Source organism: Bombina bombina, chromosome 2 (assembly GCF_027579735.1).
Source record: "Bombina bombina isolate aBomBom1 chromosome 2, aBomBom1.pri, whole genome shotgun sequence".
Classification (NCBI taxonomy): domain Eukaryota; kingdom Metazoa; phylum Chordata; class Amphibia; order Anura; family Bombinatoridae; genus Bombina; species Bombina bombina.
The window spans coordinates 1329727405-1329749420 of NC_069500.1; the positions used below are offsets into that span (position 1 = coordinate 1329727405).

Sequence of the window (22016 nt, forward strand, 5' to 3'; positions counted from 1 at the left end):
ATATTCCTGGTTTACTTTCCTTTGTTTAGCTAACTTATATTCTGAATTGTATTAGATTACCCAGTTTGTGCCCATACCTTAAAAGAAAAAAACAAAACACAAACAGACAAAAAAAAAAAGGAAGAACACAACCATTCCCCCCTCTCTCTGGCTCCCCTCCCCCTACTCTTGTGTTTGAGTTTCCACTGGCCTAATGACTTCTGTCAAATTTGGGAATTAATTTCTTGCTATTGCATTAACTATTACTTTTGATTCTCTAAAGGGATATATCACCCGAATTTGTTCCTCTTCAGATAGTGCCTGAATAAACTTTTTCCATTTGCTAATTAAACGCTTGACCTGTGCTTCTGATTTAACCGCCGTGTCATATTGTTCCACTATCAGTTGTCGTTTAATTTTATTGATACAACCACTCACATGGCATATTTGTGTGTGTGTATGTATATATATATATATATATATATATATATATATACACACACACACACATATACACATCACATTCAAAATTGTTCATCTGTTCTTTTATCAAGTGTGGTATGTTTGTGTTTTGTGGTAAGTTGAATTTTACCCCTGAATTTTCTGGATTATTTACTATAGATCTATATACAAATACCACTGTCTGGGTCCTAAAAGTAGAGCTCCTAAATATTCTTACTGCCATCTAATTTTAAACACATTTGTTGACCCCTGGATTACATATAATCTACAATCCATTTTTTCCTTTTAGAGCCACATCATATTATATTTATATTTCAGAACAAAATAAATTTAACATCTGTGTGTATTTGTACCAAAAATATCAGATGTCACAAGATTTTTTTGTAGTGGAAAAAAAGACATACATTTTAGATTTTCTTCCACTGGCTGCAAAGGTGGTTGATGAGCTCGCATGCTGCTAGTTTTAATATTGCTATTGTTTACCCAAAACGGTGTTTAACTCCAACAAAGTGTTAAGCACATAGTCAGTCATCTCCAGAAAAGCAATACACTAATGGCTTGTCAGTAAACATGTCTTATGAGCCCATCTGGGTCTGCACAGATGTGTATTGCTGTCTCAGAACTGACATTGACTATGTGTTTAACTCTTTTGCAAGAGGCTAACACACTTCTGTGCAAGCACTAGTGCAATAATAAAATGCCCTAGCAAATTGTCACATTTTATGTCCCTTTAAATAGGGTTTTCTTTATAATATTTTGCATTAAAAATGTAACATGATTTGTTTTTGTTATACATAACAGAAATTGTATTGCCATTTGAGTTAAGTGAATATTGATTTTTGGTGTAGCTTCCATTACAACAAATATTGCAATTGGTGTATGCATTTGTGTATCTCCAAAAAAGGGAAAATGTAATTACCTTAAGCTTTAATGTTTTACATCTAATATTTATTTTTAGTTGTCCTAAATAATAATAAAAAACGCTTCAGGTTTTTGTGCCTACAGGCACCTGAGATGTAAATTCGGCCCTGGCCCTAGCTACATAATTACTTTAGCGATGAGCAGAAAGTTTTGAAAATGCTTTCCAAAAGAATAAATTCTTCAAAATGACCATGTATTGTTTTTGTTTACAGCCCAGGATGACTAGAACTTTTCACAGTAGACCACTGCCCTGCCCTGGGGAAATAATCACAAATAAAACATGAAAGCCAAAGAAGGGTTTTTAAACCTCCTAAGTCTGTGTGTAGATTTCTGTCCATAATTTATTACTCCTTTTTACAGCCCGCAAATCATTTTTTTAAATCCATTTAATACCATTTTCCATTTGACCTACCACAAATGTAATATTCATGCTATAAAGTCTCAAGCCTCAGTGTTTCAAATATTTTATTTTGGAGTGAAATAACAGAACAGAAGAAAAACACAAGTTGATATAGAATGTAATGTGTATCACTCTACTATACATTTTGCAGAGACACATCTGATAAACTAAAATAAATTTGTAATAAAGGGAAAAAATTAAGGAAAACTTTTGGGGAAAAAAAACTATTACAAATGCATGACACGGGCAACAGAACACACTATTTCAAATAATAATCATCAATGTACAAAGAATAGAGAGTAAATTAAATGTTTACAATCACTAGTGGCATGCAGCTCTTTTTGTATATATTTTGACCAGTTTCAGGTTTGGTTCCCCAAGATCCTACTATTTGCAATTCAAATATTACTGATGTAACACTGCTCTTAAGGACCGTAAACGTTCTAATGTATTAATATATTGCACAGTTGCAAGTTTACAGGGATGCAGTTTTGTATGGATTAGCAGAACTGATTAATGTAAATGTTTTCAGGTGACAACTGCCAGACACTTTCTATTACACACTGTAAGGCATTGGTTATATGTTGCGTTGCAAGATGTGAATTAATTATGCAATTCATGCTTCACAGTTAATGAGCTCACATATTTTACAAAAAGAAAATTGTGATTAATGTATCAATGAAAATGTTCCTTATTTTCTCATATGTTCCTTTAAACAGTAATAAAAACATAATATATTGCATTTATCCACTGGAAATATCTGCATGCATTTTTACTACCTTAGCAATAGCAGAAGTTAAGATAGACAGTTGTGTTCTTAAATATTTTTTTTTTTAAAAATCCAATCTTTTCTAAGCTCTATGAAATTGGTGCCTAGTACATAAACAATTTGGACAATAACTTGATAAACAGGATAAAGTCTCCAAACATTTTAACCAGTTTTATTTAAAAAAAAAAAAAATTAAACTTGGAAGAAAAAAACAACAACCCATAGGATCTCTTCAGCTCATTGTAAATCGGTAAAGCTAGTTAGGTTGCCCCTTCTTACAGATTTATAGTGAAAAATGCAAACTAGAATGAAGAAATGATGCAACTATAAACCCAGTTAATTTTGAGCACTTCCAATTAACTATTTGTTTTTCCCACACACATACACTAATCTAATTCTGCTAGGAACCACAGTACACTACAGCTCCTGAGTAGGACACAGCCATTGAGTCAAATGGGATAGGTAACTACCAATCATCAACTATGTCCTGCTTAGAAGTTGAAATGTACTGTGGCACTGAGCAGAATTTTAACTTTGAATTTAACACCTCTGCAGGGGACAAAAGTGTTAAAATGCTCTAACAAGTTAGAGTATTTTATTTTTCCATTATAATGCCCCTTTAAAAGGTACATTACATTAAAAACTATCCCCCGGAAGATGTTTACGCAAAATACGTTATTTACTTTTTCTATTCCATTCCCCCCCCCCCCACACACACACTAGACTGGAGTGCATATTTAAGTACTGTACTGTATGTCTAACCTGCTACATAGTTAGACCTTAGATTGGTACTTGAGTTCATTTATATCTGCCTCTAGTGGGCTAAAGAGGGGAGGGAAAGACAAAAATACTCAAGGGGTATTTAAAGGGTATATTCCTGGAGTGTTCTAAAATTGCAAACCCTTGCAAAACAAATGATGATTTTAAATATTTACAAACAATTTGTAATTTTTTGTTGTTGCAATCATTGCTAGATTGCAGATACATAGTTTGCAAATATAAAAAAACAAAATACTCTGATAACTTATAGTTCACTTGGATTAAGCTTGTTAAAGTAGGTATATTTAAATTGAGAGCAAGTATATCTCATTAGTTTTTTATGTTCAGTAACTTGTGAAAGCCCAGTGAATGCTACTGCTGAGAATATTTATGTAACAAATATATAAGGATTTCTCACTACAGCTAATTAAAAGCATTTTGGGTAATGGTGAAGGGGTAACCAGATAATTTTTTGTCTAGGGGGTCAGTGGTTTCTAGAACAGCCCTGATCATAACTTAACAGTGTAGTAAATGAATTAAAATTAGCTTAACAAGAAATAGGCTTACATGATAATTATTTAACAAGGGCAATATATATATATATATATATATATATATATATATATATATATATATATATATACACACACATACATACACACACTGTATATATATATATATATTACACAAATGAATGAATAGTAGAAAATAAATGTGTTTATATTTTAAATGAGTGGCATACTGCATTGAATTCAATTAGGATGCACTTGCAAAAATTTAAATACCATGGCAGCTTATGCCTATAATCAATTCAGATTACTCTGCTTAATTTGGTGTATAATTATAAAAATGGAATTTAAAAAAAAATTGCGTTTGATACTTAATTTTAAAATAGGCATGAGTGAAATTCAATTTGAATAGCAGAAATATTACAATATACTTTTATTAGCAAAAATGCTTGTAGTAAAAGCTACCAGTTTTACTTTCATACACACATACGCTGAGCATGCCCCATGTACAAGCATTCAAACAATGTAGAGTGCTGATGCTGGCTGATCACATGGTGCACCCCATAGATGGCTTTCTGAGCAGACAGTGTTTGAATGAGGTTGTATGCATCATGGACAGCATATGTGCATATGTCACTAAACTAGTGGTATCTTCAAGTAAACTCTAATACAAGTATATTAGAAAAATGTTTCTATTAAAAACTGAAATACATGTTTCCTTTAATTTGGAGCAACATGTCCCTTTAAATAATTAAAATGTGATGGTTACAATATACTAAGTGGCTGCAATTCAAAGCAACTCTAAGATAATTACAACTGAAAACTGTGCATTCCTTGTTTGTAAAAAAATTTACAAAGGAAGAGTTAATGCTGCAAACTATATAAGTTCTTATAGTGGACATTCCCCCCCCCCCCCCAGTGCAAAACCCTTACCTATATTTATGTCAAAAGCATTTGTTAATGAAAATCAACATAAGAGAACCTGCATGTTCCAAAATCAAGTTTGGTTTTTAAAAACTAGAAGCTAAATGAGTGTTTTAGTACAGTAGTGAAGAACATACAATTAAAAAATATACAGGATTATATTTTTAGAATATATGCATTTGAAATTGTTCTGCTTTATGTTTAGCTGCTGAACGCATAGGTTAGCACCTTATATGAAAGTACGTTTTCTGGTTTTACTTTTAACAAGCTTTAACTAGCTTTTTTTAATTTTCTTGCATTCCTTTATATAATCTAAAGATAAAGCAATATAAAATCAGATATATTCTAGTGGTTAACTGATTGACTCATAGGACCATGACAGTGCTCCTGCAAGTCTTTAGGATTCAGTCTTTTTTTTGTTCTTTTTTAGGAAGGAAGGAGTACGGAATTTCTTTTTCTTTTTTGAGGGTGATTTTCCAGGGGATTCATCACTTCCAGCATCTGCTTGAGCTGCATCAGCCTGCACTACGTCATCGGCTACTGGCGTGATGGGAGAGTCAACATGCTCTGTTTGGGGATCCTGTATTTCATGAAAAGAATCAGGAACTTTTACAAGGTCTCCATCATTGGAAATATTGTCTTCATCTTTATTTCCCAAAACTTGGAAGCTGAGTGCTTCAGAAGGTTCATCAGGGGTGAGATCTGGAATAGTTTGCTTCAAGGTTGCAGCATCACTGTCATCTTTGTAAGTCTGTTCCTGTTGTGACTCTGGTGGACAAAAATAAATAAATAAGCAAAATGCAGATAAAGCAATTGCTGAATATTACACATGTGTATGAAATATATTTGCTACTTTTTATTATAGAAGAGCAGATAATTTAATACATACATGTGTAATACTTGGACTACATACACTTTAGATTAGAAACGTGTTAAACACATTTAAGGAAGGGCAAGGTTATAAAGCCACAGTTTATGGTTAAAAAGCAGTTACATGTTTAGAAACCTGTGAAATGTATAATCATGTTCTATTATAGAAGCAATGACCTTGATATTCTATTTAATAAAAGATAAAATGTAAATTTCTGTCTATTGACAAGGGAAATCTCCATGTGGAGAGATAGTGGCAGACTACCAAGGAAGCAAAATCTTCAGTGCAAGATAGCAGCAGACAATATTTCAGCCTCCTTAGTAAAAGAGGCAAACAAGGGACAAGAATGAGCAAACATTAACAAAAGAAAAATAATTACACAGGCAGCAAGTGTGCTATAAAGAAAGGTGGTGGAGTGAATGCCATTGAGTGACAGAATAAAAGAAACAAGCCTCACATAATGTTAAAGAATGAGATCAGTTCTCCCCACTGATCTCTATAATTCATAATCCAGATTTCCTAGGAGGACTGCATTGCTCTATATCTATAGGTACTACTCTCAATAGTCTCCTTCCAGTATATCTCATGCTAGATTCTGGCAAATCCAAACATATAAATTAAATACCTGAACCAGGCTGGGCATTTGTAAATGATTGATCAGATATCACCAAATAAGTTTAAGTTTTTTTAAGTTTATACTATGAATAAACTTTAAAAAAAAATAGATGTACAGATCTTTTACAGGGTTTGAGCAATTATGTACAAATCCAAAACTGTCAAAATGTGTATTATCAAAACTATACTCTAAACTAACAAAAACAATAGTCCCTAATCTTTCTTTATATACGAAGAGTTGGAATAGAAAATTCACTACCATAATTACTAAGAAACAGTGAATCTAACATTTAATACACAGCAAACTCGGCTCACGCAGCCCAAACCCTTGAACTAAACTTAAAAATAGTCAACTAGGTGGTATTTTATACCTATACAAATTAAACATTTGTTTGCAGGAGCCTTAGGCAAATGCTGGCGTTGTTGCCAACAGAGGGGTGACTTCATATTTGGCGGGGTTGCTCTAAAATCCAACCTTTCTGAAGAAATTTAATAGAGATTATCGGTAAACTCGTTCCTAGCAGAACACACAGATCTTATTTAATATTCCTCCACTTATAAAAACTCCACACCTTAAACACCTTTATCATACTTTTAATAATTCGGCCAAATAGATGATTTTAAGAAGATGGAATCAGTTATCCCTACTATCCAGGACTGGACAAAACAGGTCACTCAATCTTTTACTAGAAAGATATCCTTACTTAATACATAATCAGCTAAATGTCTTATGTCTTGTCCACAGTGTGGGAAGATTATTTGAAACATTTAAGGGGTGCATTTGAAGGAATTGTATCTAAAACATGTCTTGAATAATGATAGAAAAATGGGATGCTATGTTAATCTGTAGATACTCCAATGTTAACCTATAAATAACAGTTTATTTGGTTTTAAGGAATGTGTTATATGTTCTTGTTTCTTTACTTGTTAATGAGATACCATAAATGGACTTCTGCATGCTACTATTAATCTTATCCAGAAGACACTAATTGGGACTTTATCAATCTATCAAAACTTTGGAGAATGTTATGGACCAGATATGTTAACTCCACGTCTGTGTTGTCTCATTTTCTTTCTTTCTTTTTTTTTTTCCAATTTTGTTATATCTTTTTTGTAATATAAATAAAAATACAAAAAAGATCAAAACCAGGTTGCAAGGACAGAATAAAGTAAGAAAATTATAGTATGCACCATGAGAAAAAAAGAAAAAAAAAAAGAAAAAAAAAAGTGTCAGGGACTAAGCCTTTTTCAGGACAAAAAGAATTTGAATATGAGTATATAAAAATGTTTTGTGTTTAGTCTAACTCTACTGCTCAATTACATATACATTCTCTGCTACTATACCCTTTAAAGGGACATTGTACTCTAACTTTTTCTTCCATTTAATGTGTTCTTTGATTAATCTCCCAGTAGTGGGTAAAAGGGAGATAGATTTTTTGTATGTGAAATAGCTGCTTGTATAAGCATTTCAATACCTAACAAATACTTGCAGGCTCAGCCCATAGTTATTGACATGTTCTAGATGCTGACAAAAAAAGGAGAAGGTCTGGATCACAATTGTCTTTCTAATTCACCCAAGGTTATTCCATGTGGTTGTGGTCAGTACATGCCACTAAACTCATCAAACCATGTCTTCATGGAACTCACTTTGTACACAGGGGCACAGTAATGCTGGAGCAGAAAAATACCTTCCCCAAAGGCATAACGTTGGAAGCACCCAACTGTCTAAAGTCTTTGTATCATGTAGCATTAAGATAACCCTAGCCCAAACCATTATCCCTACTCCACCAAACCAGACACTGCACCCCACCCAAGCTCAGGTTTACTCATGACAGTGTTTTGGAGTATAAAGCCAGGGGGCCTCATTCTGTTATAAAGAGAAAAAGCAGGAATTAATCAGCCTGTAAAAGGTAAAGTGTTGTAGTGTTTGGAACAGTCAACAGAATATGGCCATATTGTGTGATTAAGATCCAAATTTTAATATAAAACTATAAGTGTTTTTTTCAGGCAAATTTGCAGCATTTAAAAAGGTTTTGTTTATTTGTTATTTTGTTATTTAGAATTCTTAGGAGGTGAACAAAAAGAGGTAACCGCATTTTCCTGGTTCATAGTATCTGTAGATACCACCTTAGGAAGAAAGGAATAACTAGTGCAAAGAACAGCATTATCCTGATGAAAATTCATAAAAGGAGGTTTGTAAGAAGAAATAGCCAAGGGAAAAAACATTCCAAGATAAAAGATTAAGTTGAACCAATGTATAGGCTCAAAAGGAGTTTGAAGAACCCTCAAAAGCAGATAAAGATTCCAAGGAGGAGAAACTGGACAAATAACTGGTTTAATTCTGATCAGCGCATAAATAAAGTTCTGAAAATCTGGAATTTTAGTAATCCTATTATGGAAAAAGACAGAAGAGGAGCTGAAATCTGACCCTTAACATAACTAGCTGAAAAACCTTTTTAAAACCCTTCAAGGGAATTCAAAAAGAATTTCAATAGTATTCTTGCACACTAGACCATAAAATTTCTAATCACATGATAAAAAAAATAAAAAATCAACTGGTAACAGGTTTCTTAGCCTGAATCAGTGCCAATAACTGCTATCAGAACAACCTCTCTTGAGACAACACTAACCATTTAATCGACAGGCTGTCAAATTCAGAGTCATGAGATCTTGATAAAAGAAAGGACCTTGAGGAAAGAAGATCCCTTCTCAGAAGCCTCCAAGGTGGGCACCAGTACATCAAACTAAATCTACAAACCAAATACTGCAAGGCCACACCAGAGCAATCAAAACGGCTGAAGCTTACTTCTGCTTGATTTTGGCTACCACACTGGATAGCAATACAAAACGGAGGAAAGATGTTAATCAGGTTCAATCCCCAGTGAAACACTAGGGCATCTATCAGACTCATCTGAGGGTCTCAAGACCTGGCACAATAATGGGGCAGCTTGTAATTTAAGCGAGATGCTGTGTGTCCATCTATCGCAGGCCCCACCGTCTCTCAATCTGTTAGAAAACTCACTGATTCACTCTCCTGGGTGAAGAGATAGGTGACTTAGAAACACTGTCCCAAATTGCAAAAATCTTGCAATGATAACCATTTCTGCTGAATTGATGATGCGGAAAACTTTCCTCATTGCTAAGGAACGGAGGTTCCTCCCTGATTATTGGTGTAAGCCACTGCTATAACACTATCTTAATGAAATAGAATATTCCTGCCTGAGGCTGGTTCAACTCTCGAGAGCCCTAAAGATTGCATGGAGTTCTAGAGCGTTTATATGTTGACTGCACCTCAATCTATTAAATAGGCATCTTTGGAAATTACTACCCATACTGGCCGAAGAAAAGAGGCTCCCTAAACCAAGGAATTGTGAGTCTGCTACTAGGTTACAGACTGTTATGACCTGTGATCCAACAGGATTCTCTAAGACAGAACTTTGTGGCCCCATTCCACTAAAATATTTGTAATTAGATGGACTGAAGATGAAATCTAGTAAATGGAACTGTATCTGAGTCCGCTACCATGAGACCAACAACTTCCATGCATAGAGCAGAAGACCAGCAGTATGTTGTATGCTACCTTGACATATCTATGATGCCTTATTGACTGCTGAATTAACCTGTTCAACTATTTCTCACTTATTCCGGGAGTTAGGTATTTTTTTCCTGCTGACCTGCCCATATATAGAACAACAGAAGAAAAAAGTATTAAGTTGAAGATGAGAGCCGGCTTGTTGTAACTAAAGTATGTGTTGATTGAACAGGTGTAAAGTCACTGAATCTATTTTGAACCCCAGAAAAGATACAAAGATCAGAGGAGATTATGAGCTCTTTCAAAGATTTATTTTCCAAATGACCTGGGCGTGGGGCTCAGCTAGATGAATAGATGGTGTCTGCCCCAAAAGATTGTCTAAGTAAGGAACTACAGAGACTCCTTAAACTTGAACCACAGACAGCTTCTAGCACATTTGTAAAAACTCTAGCAAGACTGAAAGAAAGGGCCACAAACTGATAATGTTTGTTAAGAAAAGCAAATCTCAGGTCCATGACATGATCCCTATGAATAGGGATATGTAAAAAAGCATCTTGAATGTCTATGGTAAACATAAAACTGACCCTCCTGCACTAAAGGAAGTATAGTGCAAATTGCATCCACATTGAAAGTAGGAACTTAAAGGGCCATTATACACTAATTTTTTCTTTGCATAAATGTTTTGTAGATCTATTTATAAAGCCCATAAAGTTTTTTTTTAAGTTTTTTTTATAATTTTGCTTATTTTTAAAGAACATTGCTCTGATTTTCAGACTCCTAACCAAGCCCCAAAGTTTTATTTGAATACAGTCAGCTACCTTCTCCAGCTTGCTCCTGTTTGTGTAAAGGGTCTTTTCATATGCAAAAGAAGGGGGGGGGGGAGTGTCTTATTTCCCACTTGCAGTGGGCTTTCCAACTACCTTTTCAACAGAGCTAAACGGAAAGTTTCTAAATACGTTTTTAAACCATTTTATACTGGATTTTTATATCAGTATCTGTGCATCTTATTCTTTATAGTAGTGTCTATTACATGCAGTTATATGAAAATGAGTGTATACTGTCCCTTTAAGGTAAAAAAACAGAATTTATGCTTACCTGATAAATTACTTTCTCTTGTGGTGTATCCAGTCCACGGCTTCATCCTTTACTTGTGGGATATTCTCATTCCCTACAGGAAGTAGCAAAGAGAGCACACAGCAAAGCTGTCCATATAGCTCCCCCTCTAGCTCCACCCCCCAGTCATTCGACCAAAGGTTAGGAAGAAAAAGGAGAAACCATAGGGTGCAGTGGTGACTGTAGTTTAAACAAATTTTTTTTTACCTGACTTAAATGCCAGGGCGGGCCGTGGACTGGATACACCGCAAGAGAAAGTAATTTATCAGGTAAGCATAAATTCTGTTTTCTCTTGCAAGGTGTATCCAGTCCACGGATTCATCCTTTACTTGTGGGATACCAATACCAAAGCATTAGGACACGGATGAAGGGAGGGAACAAGACAGGTACCTTAAACGGAAGGCACCACTGCTTGCAAAACCTTTCTCCGAAAAATATCCTCCGAAGAAGCAAAAGTATCGAATTTGTAAAATTTGGCAAAAGTATGCAGTGAAGACCAAGTCGCTGCCTTACAAATCTGTTCAACAGAAGCCTCATTTCTGAAAGCCCATGTGGAAGCCACTGCTCTGGTAGAATGAGCAGTAATTCTTTCAGGAGGCTGCTGGCCAGTAGTCTCATAGGCCAAACGGATGATGCTTTTCAGCCAAAAGGAAAGAGAGGTAGCAGTCGCTTTCTGACCTCTCCTCTTACCAGAATAGATAACAAACAAGGAAGATGTTTGTCTGAAATCCTTAGTTGCTTGTAAATAGAACTTTAAAGCACGAACTACATCAAGATTGTGTAATAGACGTTCCTTCTTCGAAGATGGATTAGGACACAGAGAAGGAACAACTATTTCCTGGTTAATATTCTTGTTAGAAACAACTTTAGGAAGAAAACCAGGCTTGGTACGCAAAACTACCTTATCTGCGTGGACCACCAGGTAAGGTGAATCACACTGTAAGGCAGATAATTCTGAAACTCTTCGAGCAGAAGAGATAGCTATCAAAAACAAAACTTTCCAAGATAACAACTTAATGTCTATGGAATGTAAAAGGTTCAAACGGAACCCCTTGAAGAACTGAAAGAACTAGATTCAAACTCCATGGCGGAGCCACAGGTTTATAGACAGGCTTGATTCTGACTAAAGCCTGAGCAAACGCTTGAACGTCTGGTACCTCTGCCAGACGCTTGTGTAACAGGATAGACAAAGCAGATATTTGTCCTTTTAAGGAACTAGCTGACAATCCTTTCTCCAGTCCTTCTTGGAGAAAGGACAATATCCTGGGAATCCTAATCTTACTACATGAGTAACCCTTGGATTCACACCAACAAAGATATTTCCGCCATATCTTATGGTATATTTTCCTGGTGACAGGCTTTCTAGCCTGAATCAGAGTATCTATAACTGACTCAGAGAACCCACGCTTTGATAGAATTAAGCGTTCAATCTCCAAGCAGTCAGACGTAGAGAAACTAAATTTGGATGCTTGAACGGACCCTGTATTAGAAGATCCTGCCTCATTGGCAGTGTCCATGGTGGGACAGATGACATGTCCACTAGGTCTGCATACCAAGTCCTGCGTGGCCACGCAGGCGCTATCAGAATCACAGAGGCCTTCTCCTGCTTGATTCTGGCAACCAGACGCGGGAGGAGAGGAAACGGTGGAAAAACATAAGCCAGATTGAAGGACCAAGGTGCTGCTAGAGCATCTATCAATACCGCCTTGGGATCCCGGGACCTGGACCCGTAGAGAGGAAGTTTAGTGTTCTGACGGGACGCCATCAGATCCAACTCTGGGGTGCCCCATAGCCAAGTCAGCTGGGCAAATACCTCCGGGTGGAGTTCCCACTCCCCCGGGTGAAAAGTCTGACGACTTAGAAAGTCCGCCTCCCAGTTGTCTACTCCTGGGATGTGAATTGCTGAGAGATGGCAGGAGTGATCCTCCGCCCACCTGATTATTTTGGTTACTTCCGTCATCGCTAGGGAACTCTTTGTTCCCCCCTGATGATTGACGTAAGCTACAGTCGTGATGTTGTCAGACTGAAATCTGATGAATTTGGCCGCCGCTAGTTGAGGCCATGCCTGAAGAGCGTTGAATATCGCCCTCAGTTCCAGAATGTTTATCGGGAGAAGAGTTTCTTCCCAAGACCATAAGCCCTGAGCTTTCAGGGAGTCCCAGACCGCACCCCAGCCTAACAGACTGGCGTTGGTCATTACGATGATCCACTCTGGCCTGCGGAAACATATTCCTTGAGACAGGTGATCCTGAGACAACCACCAGGGAAGAGAATCTCTGGTCTCCTGGTCCAACTGAATTTGAGGAGACAAATCTGCATAATCCCCATTCCACTGTTTGAGCATGCATAGTTGCAGTGGTCTGAGGTGTATCCGAGCAAAAGGGACTATGTCCATTGCCGCAACCATTAGTCCGATTGTCTCCATGCACTGAGCCACAGATGGCCGAGGAATGGAATAAAGAGCTCGGCAAGTAGTTAAGAGTTTTAGCTTTCTGACCTCCGTCAGAAATATTTTCATTTCTACCGAGTCTATCAGGATTCATAGGAATGGAACTCTTGTGAGGGGGGAGAGAGAACTCTTTTTGATGTTCACCTTCCACCCGTGAGACCTCAGAAAGGCCAATACAATCTCCGTGTGAGACTTGGTTCTTTGGAAAGTTGACGCCTGAATTAAGATGTCGTCTAGGTAAGGTGCCACTGCTATGCCCCGCGGTCTTAGAACCACCAGGAGGGACCCTAGCCCCTTTGTGAAAATTCTGGGAGCAGTGGCCAACCCGAAAGGAAGAGCCACAAACTGAAAATGCTTGTCCAGAAAGGCGAACCTGAGAAACTGATGATGATCTTTGTGGATAGGAATGTGCAGATACGCATCCTTTAGATCCACGGTAGTCATATATTGACCCGCCTGGATCATTGGTAAGATTGTCCGAATGGTCTCCATCTTGAATGATGGGACTCTGAGGAATTTGTTTAGAATTTTGAGATCCAGGATTGGTCTGAAAGTTACTTCTTTCTTGGGAACCACAAACAGGTTTGAGTAAAACCCCAGTCCTTGTTCTGCAATTGGAACTGGGTGGATCACTCCCATTGTATGTAGATCTTCTACACAGTGTAAAAACGCCTCTTTCTTTGTCTGATCTGTAGACAGACGAGAAATGTGGAACCTTCCCCTTGGAGGAGAGTCCTTGAATTCTAGAAGGTATCCCTGGGCTACAATCTCTAATGCCCAAGGATCGTGTACATCTCTTGCCCAGGCCTGAGCGAAGAGAGAGAGTCTGCCCCCTACTAGATCCAGTCCCGGATCAGGGGCTACCCCTTCATGCTGTCTTGGTGGCAGCTGCAGGCTTTTTGGCCTGTTTACCCTTATTCCAGCCCTGGTAAGGTTTCCAGTTTGCCTTGGGCTGTGAAGCGTTACCCTCTTGCTTTGCAGCCGGAGAGGATGAAGCGGGGCCGTTCCTGAAATTGCGAAAGGAACGAAAATTAGCTTTGTTCTTTGTTTTAAAGGCTTTGTCCTGAGGGAGAGCATGGCCTTTTCCGCCGGTGATATCTGAAATAATCTCTTTCAATTCAGGCCCGAATAGGGTCTTCCCTTTGAACGGAATGTTCAAAAGCTTGGATTTAGACGACACATCGGCCGACCAAAATGGCGAAACCTGAATTTTTCGCCGCTAACTTAGCTATTTGGAAAGCGGCGTCAGTGATAAAAGAATTAGCTAGCTTTAGAGCCTTAATTCTATCCATAATTTCCTCATATGATGTCTCCGTCTGGAGCGAGTCTTCCAGCGCCTCAAACCAGAAAGCAGCTGCAGTTACAGGAATAATGCAGGCAATAGGTTGGAGAAGAAAACCTTGTTGAACAAAAATTTTCTTAAGTAAACCCTCTAATTTTTTATCCATAGGGTCTTTAAAAGCACAACTGTCTTCAATTGGTATGGTTGTGCGTTTAGCTAGTGTAGAAACAGCCCCCTCCACCTTAGGGACCGTCTGCCACGAGTCCCGCATGGGGTCAGATATGGGGAACATTTTCTTAAAAACAGGATGGGGGACAAAAGGGACACCAGGCCTATCCGACTCCCTAGCAACGATAGTCGCAATCCTCTTAGGGACCGGAAACGCATCCGTGTAAACAGGGACCTCTAGGTACTTGTCCATTTTACACAATTTCTCTGGGATCACCAAAGGGTAACAGTCATCCAGAGTAGCTAATACCTCCCTAAGTAAAACACGGAGGTGTTCTAGTTTAAATTTAAAAGCCAATGTATCTGAATCTGTCTGGGGAGGAACCCTTCCTGAATCAGAGACTTCTCCCTCAGACATCAAATCCCTCGCTCCCACTTCAGAGCGTTGTGAGGGTATATCGGATACGGCTACCAAAGCGTCAGAATGCTCATATTCTGTTCGGGCTCCATGTACTAAGCCGTCAATTCATCCGTCATTGTAGACGCGGATAAACTCGCCGTTACTCGCCGCAGGCGAAATGGTGTCCGCTGTCGCTATGTACTAATATTCCCCAAATAAATAGACAAGTCTAGCCCGCCGCGAGCAGTTGCGGATTGTTGATAAATTTGACGCCTCGCTCGCCGCGACTAAGCTGATGTACTTAACTTTCAGTTGAATTGTCTGGCCAATTCTTAACACGTGACATGCAAGGTGTCACGAACATCATAGTAGTCACGGGAATAGAATTTTGCTCCTATAAAAGTTCAACTTATCTAAACAACTTTATTATTGTTCAAAATTTTTTGAAGAGTGATAACAGAGCGTTATTTTTGTAATATTTATTTACAATTTGGATATGGCTTCATCTGGATCTGATAATATATAAATATTAATATAAAAATAATTATAAAGATTGACAACTATACAATACAAATTTAAAATATAGATTACTCTTTAATTACAGTCGACAAATTGGGCGCAATTTATGTACATGGAAATGAGAGACAAATTAGACGCCAGTTATGCTGTACAATGCTGATATTACTGCCTTTTATATATGTCTAGACTGGCGTCTAGATTGAATTTCCTATTGTTTTGTACCTTGCCCGCCACCTAAAAGGTGGCGAGGCAAAAATAACGAGGTGGGAGCGGAAATTGTAGCGAGCGGACAAATAGATTTTTTAGTACATTCGTTTTTGGCGAGTTGGTGGTCAAATGTGTCTAATTACAGTGAAAAATGGAGCGGTAGCGAGGTTTGGCGGATAAGTACGCTCGCAATTTTAAAGATGCGAGTTTTAACATAATTGACGGCTTTGTACATATCAGTTTGCGAATTTTGACGCGAGATTTGTTGCGGGTAGCTCGCTGACTGCTTAGTACATGGAGCCCTTAAAACGGAGCTATCGCGCTTTGCAGGTAACACGGGCAGTTTAGATAAGAAGGCTGTAAGAGAATTATCCATGACTGCCGCTAAGTCTTGTAATGTAAAAGGGTTAGACGTACTAGGCGTCGCTTGCGCGGGCGTAACTGGTTGTGACACTTGGGGAGAGGCAGACAGGCTACCCTCGTTACCTTCAGTCTGAGAATCATCTTGGGCCACATTCTTAAGTGCAACAATATGATCTTTAAAGTGTACAGACATATCAGTACAAGTGGGACACATTCTGAGGGGGTTCCACCATGGCTTCTAAACACATTGAACAAGGATTTTCCTTAGTGTTAGACATGTTTAACAGACTAGTAGAGTACACAAACAGGCATGGAATCACTTTAATCAAATAAAAAACACAATTTGAAAAAAACGTTACTGTGCCTTTAAGAGATAAAAAGAGCACACAATTTTACAAAACGGTGAAAAATGCAGCAATCTTTCTGAAATTTTCACAGTATGTAGCTAAAGCCTTAATAAGATTGCACCCCAAGTTTCAAAACGATTAACCCCTTAATGCCCAAACCGGAGCAGCCTAAAGCCAACACCTGGTTAAATCACTACAGCACCTTGCCACAGCCTTGCTGTGGCTCTACCTTCCCTTAGGGATCAGATTTGGGGGAATATAGCTTCTTTTAGGCCCTCAAACATCAGCAGGACCCTCCATGTGAAACAGCATGAACTTCTCTGCAATTCTAACTATGCATCTGAGGCAATTAGGCCCCTCCCACTCTAATCCGGAGCTGTGAGGCCTAGTAAATCACTCCTAAGTGACTAAAAAACAGCCATGTGGTAATAACCCCAGAAAAAACCCCAAAAGGGCTTTCAAAGTGTCTTGCAAAACAATTTTTCGTTAGCCAAACAATCGATTGCCCTGAATAAGTGTCAACCAGCATAATTAGCCCTATTATGTAAGCATTCAATTCCTTACCAAGTCTGTGAACATAGCTTACCCTCCCCACATGGGGATATTGTCAGTCTTCTAGCATTATCTCAGTCTTGTCTAGAAATAAATGACTGAACATACCTTATTGCAGATCACCCTGCAAACTGTTCCCCCCAACTGAAGTTTTCTGGTACTCCTCAGTCCTGTGTGTGAACAGCAGTGGATTTTAGTTACAACATGCTAAAATCATTTTCCTCTCCGCAGAAATCTTCATCACTTTAAAAATAACAAACTTTTGATTGAAGATAATAAAACTACAATTCTAATACCACATTCACTTTACACTCCCGAGAGAGACCCTAGTGCTTAGAGCCAGCAAAGAGAATGACTGCGGGGTGGAGCTTGAGGGGGAGCTATATGGACAGCTTTGCTGTGTGCTCTCTTTGCTACTTCCTGTAGGGAATGAGAATATCCCACAAGTAAAGGATGAATCCGTGGACTGGATACACCTTGCAAGAGAAATACCCACTTTCTCTGGTAATATGAAGATTTGAATAAAACCCCTGGTTTAATTCTGTAGTTAGAACTAGAGCAATATCTACCAAAGACTGGTCTGGCACAGGGGCTGCACCATCATGCAGATTTAGAGCCAGGGTTAGATTTTCTTGGTTTATTTTTAGACCAAAAATGTACTACAAATCTAAGCTTACTTTTAGCATGGGGCAGAAAACATAATTTATGCAAGAACTTACCTGATGAATTAATTTCTGTCATATTGGCAAGAGTCTATGAGCTAGTTACGTATGGGATATACAATCCTACCAGGAGGGGCAAAGTTTCCCAAACCTCAAAATGCCTATAAATACACCCCTCACCACACCCACAATTCAGTTTAATGAATAGCCAAGTAGTGGGGTGATAAGAAAGGAGTAAAAAGCATCAAGAAAGGAATTTGGAATAATTGTGCTTTATACAAAAAAATCATAACCACCATAAAAAGGGTGGGCCTCATGGACTCTTGCCAATTACATGAAAGAAAACATAATTTATGTAAGAACTTACTTGATAAATTCATTTCTTATTCATATTCTGCTGAAAAAAAATAATCCACAACCCAAATCATAAGTTTAGTCTCATAATTGAAAAGAAAAAAATTAAAATTAGAAGCAGAAGAATCAAACTGAAACAGCTGCCTGAAGAACTTTTCTACCAAAAACTGCTTCCGAAGAAGCAAATACATCAAAATGATAGAATTTAGTAAATGTATGCAAAGAAGACCAAGTTGCAGCTTTACAAATCTGATCAACTGAAGCTTCATTCTTAAAAGCCCAGGAAGTGGAGACGGATCTAGTAGAATGAGCTGTAATTCTTTGAGGCGGGGCTTGACCCGACTCCAAATAAGCTTGATGAATCAAAAGCTTTAACCACGACGCCAAGGAAACGGCAGAAACCTTCTGACCTTTCCTGGAACCAGAAAAGAGAACAAATAGACCGGAAGTCTTCCTGAAAACTTTAGTAGCTTCAACATAATATTTCAGAGCTCTCACCACATCCAAAGAATGTAAAGATCTCTCCAAAGAATTCTTAGGATTAGGACACAAAGAAGGGATAACAATTTCTCTATTAATGTTAGAATTCACAATCTTAGGTAAGAATTTCAATGAAATCCACAAAACTGCCTTATCCTGATGAAAAATCAGAAAAGGAGACTCACAAGAGAGCAGATAATTCAGAAACTCTTCTAGCAGAGGAGATGGCCAAAAGGAACAACACTTTCCAAGAAAGTAGTTTAATGTCCAAAGAATGCATAGGCTCAAATGGAGGAGCCTGTAAAGCCTTCAAAACCAAATTTAAGACTCCAAGGAGGAGGGATTTATTTAATGACAGGCTTGATACGAACCAAAGCCTGTACAAAACAATGAATATCAGGAAGCTTAGCAAATTTTCTGTGGAATAAAACAGAAAGAGCCGAGATTTGTCCTTTCAAGGAACTTGCAGACAAACCTTTATCCAAACCATCCTGAAGAAACTGTAAAATTCTAGGAATTCTAAAAGAATACCAAGAAAATTTATGAGAAGAACACCATGAAATGTAAGTCTTCCAAACTCGATAATAAATCTTTCTAGAAACAGATTTATGAGCTTGTAACATAGTATTAATCACGGAGTCAGAAATCCTCTATGACTAAGCACTAAGCGTTCAATTTCCATACCTTCAAATTTAATGATTTGAGATCCTGATGGAAAAACGGACCTTGGGATAGAAGGTCTGGCCTTAATGGAAGTGGCCAAGGTTGGCCACTGGACATCCTGACAAGATCCGCATACCAAAACCTGTGAGGCCATGCTGGAGCCACCAGCAGCACAAACGATTGCTCCATGATGATTTTGGAGATCACTCTTGGCAGAAGAACTAGAGGCGGGAAAATATAAGCAGGATGATAACACCAAGGAAGTGTCAACACATCCCACTGCTTCCGCCTGAGGATCCCTGGACCTGGACAGGTACCTGGGAAGTTTCTTGTTTAGATGAGATGCCATCAGATCTATTTCTGGAAGACCCCACATCTGAACAACTTGAGAAAACACCTCTGGGTGGAGAGACCACTCCCCTGGATGTAAAGTCTGACGACTGAGGTAATCCGCTTCCCAATTGTCTATACCTGGGATATGAACCGCAGAAATTAGACAGGAGCTGGATTCTGCCCAAAAAAGTATCCGAGATACTTCTTTCATAGCTTGAGGACTGTGAGTCCCACCCTGATGATTTGACATAAGCCACAGTTGTGATATTGTCCGTCTGAAAAAAAAAATGAACGGTTCTCTCTTCAACAGAGGCCAAAACTGAAGAGCCCTGAGAATGACACTGAGTTCCAAAATATTTATTGGTGATCTCGCCTCTTGAGATTTCCAAACCCTTGTGCTGTCAGAGATCCCCAAACAGCCCCCCAACCTGAAATACTTACATCTGTTGTGATTACAGTCCAGGTTGAAGAACGAAAGAGACCCCTAGAATCATACGACGGTGATCTAACCACCAAGTCAAAGAGAGTCTAACATTGGGATTTAAGGATATTGTGATATCCTTGTATAATCCCTTCACCATTGGTTCAGCATACAAAGCTGGAGAGGTCTCATATGAAAACGAGCAAAGGGGATCGCGTCCGATGCTGCAGTCATGAGACCTAAAACTTCCATGCACATAGCCACTGAAGGGAATGATTGAGACTGAAGGTTCCGACAAGCTGAAACCAATTTTAATCATCTCTTGTCTGTTAGGGACAGAGTCATTGACACTGAACCTATTTGGAAACCTAAAAAGGTTACCCTTGTCTGAGGAGTCAATTTTTTTTGGTAAATTGATCCTCCAACCATGTCTTTGAAGAAACAACACTACGTTCTGCAGAATCTCACACAAATCAACTAAAGACTAAGCAAGTACCAAGATATCGTCCAAATAAGGAAAAACCGCAATACACCGCTCTCTGATTACAGAGAGTAGGGCACCAAGAACCTTTGAAAAGATTCTTGGAGCTGTCGCTAGGCCAAAGGGAAGAGCAACAAATTGGTAATGCTTGTCTAGAAAAGAGAATCTCAGGAACTGATAGTAAATTGGATGAATCGGAATATGAAGATATGCATCCTGTAAATCTATTGTGGACATATAATGCCCTTGCTGAAAAAAAGGCAGAATAGTCCTTAGAGTCACCATTTTGAAAGTTGGTACTCTTACATATCGATTCAAAATCTTTAGATCCGAAACTGGTCTGAATTAATTTTCTTTCTTTGGGACAATGAATAGATTTGAATAAAACCCCAGACCCTGTTCCTGAAACAGAACTGGCATTATTACCCCTGATAACTCCAGGTCTGAAACACACTTCAGGAAAGCCTGAGCCTTTACTGGGTTTGCTGGAATGTGTGAGAGAAAAAATCTTCTCACAGCCGGTCTTACTCCTATTCTGTACCCATGAGAGTTAATACTCTGAATCCATTGATTTTGGACTGAATTGATCCAAACATCTTTGAAAAATCTTAATCTGCCCCCCACCAGCTGAGCTGGAATGAGGGTCACACCTTCATGCGGACTTGGGGGCTTTGATTTCTTAAATGGCTTGGACTTATTCCAATTTGAGGAAGGCTTCCAATTGGAAACAGATTCCTTGGGGGAAGGATTAGATTTCTGTTCCGTATTTTGTCGAACGGAACGAAAACGGTTAGCAGCTTTAGATTTACTCTTAGGTCTTTTATCCTGAGGCAAAAAAACTCCCTACCCCCCCCAGTGACAGTTGAAATTATTGAATCCAACTGAGAACCAAATAACTTATTACCTTTGAAAGAAAGAGATAGCAATCTGGACTTAGAAGTCATGTCAGCATTCCAAGATTTAAGTCACAAAGCTCTTCTAGCTAAAATAGCTAAAGACATAGATTTAACATCAATTTTGATGATATCAAAAATAGCATCACAGATAAAATGATTAGCATGTTGGAGTAAGCGAACAATGCTAGACAAATCAGAATCCAATTCTTGTTGCACTAAATGTTCCAACCAAAAAGTTGATGCAGCTGCAACATCAGCCAAAGAAATTGCAGGCCTTAGAAGATGACCAGCATATAAATAGGCTTTCCTTAGATAAGATTCAAGTTTTCTATCTAAAGGATCTTTAAAAGAAGTACTATCTTCCGTAGGAATAGTAGTACGTTTAGCAAGAGTAGAGATAGCCCCATCAACTTTATGGATCTTTTCCCAAAACTCTAAAGAAACTGCTGGCAAAGGGTACAATTTTTTAAACCTTGAATAAGGAATAAAATAAGTACCAGGCCTATTCCATTCCTTAGAAATCATATCAGAAATAGCATCAGGAACTGGAAAAACCTATGGAATAACCACAGGAGGTTTATAAAC

General features: G+C 38.2%; 1 protein-coding gene across 1 annotated transcript in view; it reads right to left on the bottom strand.

Moving 5' to 3' along the window:
* Positions 1-1810: 1810 nt before the first annotated feature.
* ADD1 (adducin 1) overlaps positions 1811-22016 on the bottom strand; it is a 648507-nt gene continuing 628301 nt past the window's right edge. The window contains exon 20 of the mRNA XM_053700307.1: positions 1811-5491. Coding sequence (XP_053556282.1) covers positions 5121-5491 — 371 coding nt within the window. The 3' untranslated portion in view covers positions 1811-5120. The remainder of the gene's footprint in view (positions 5492-22016) is intronic.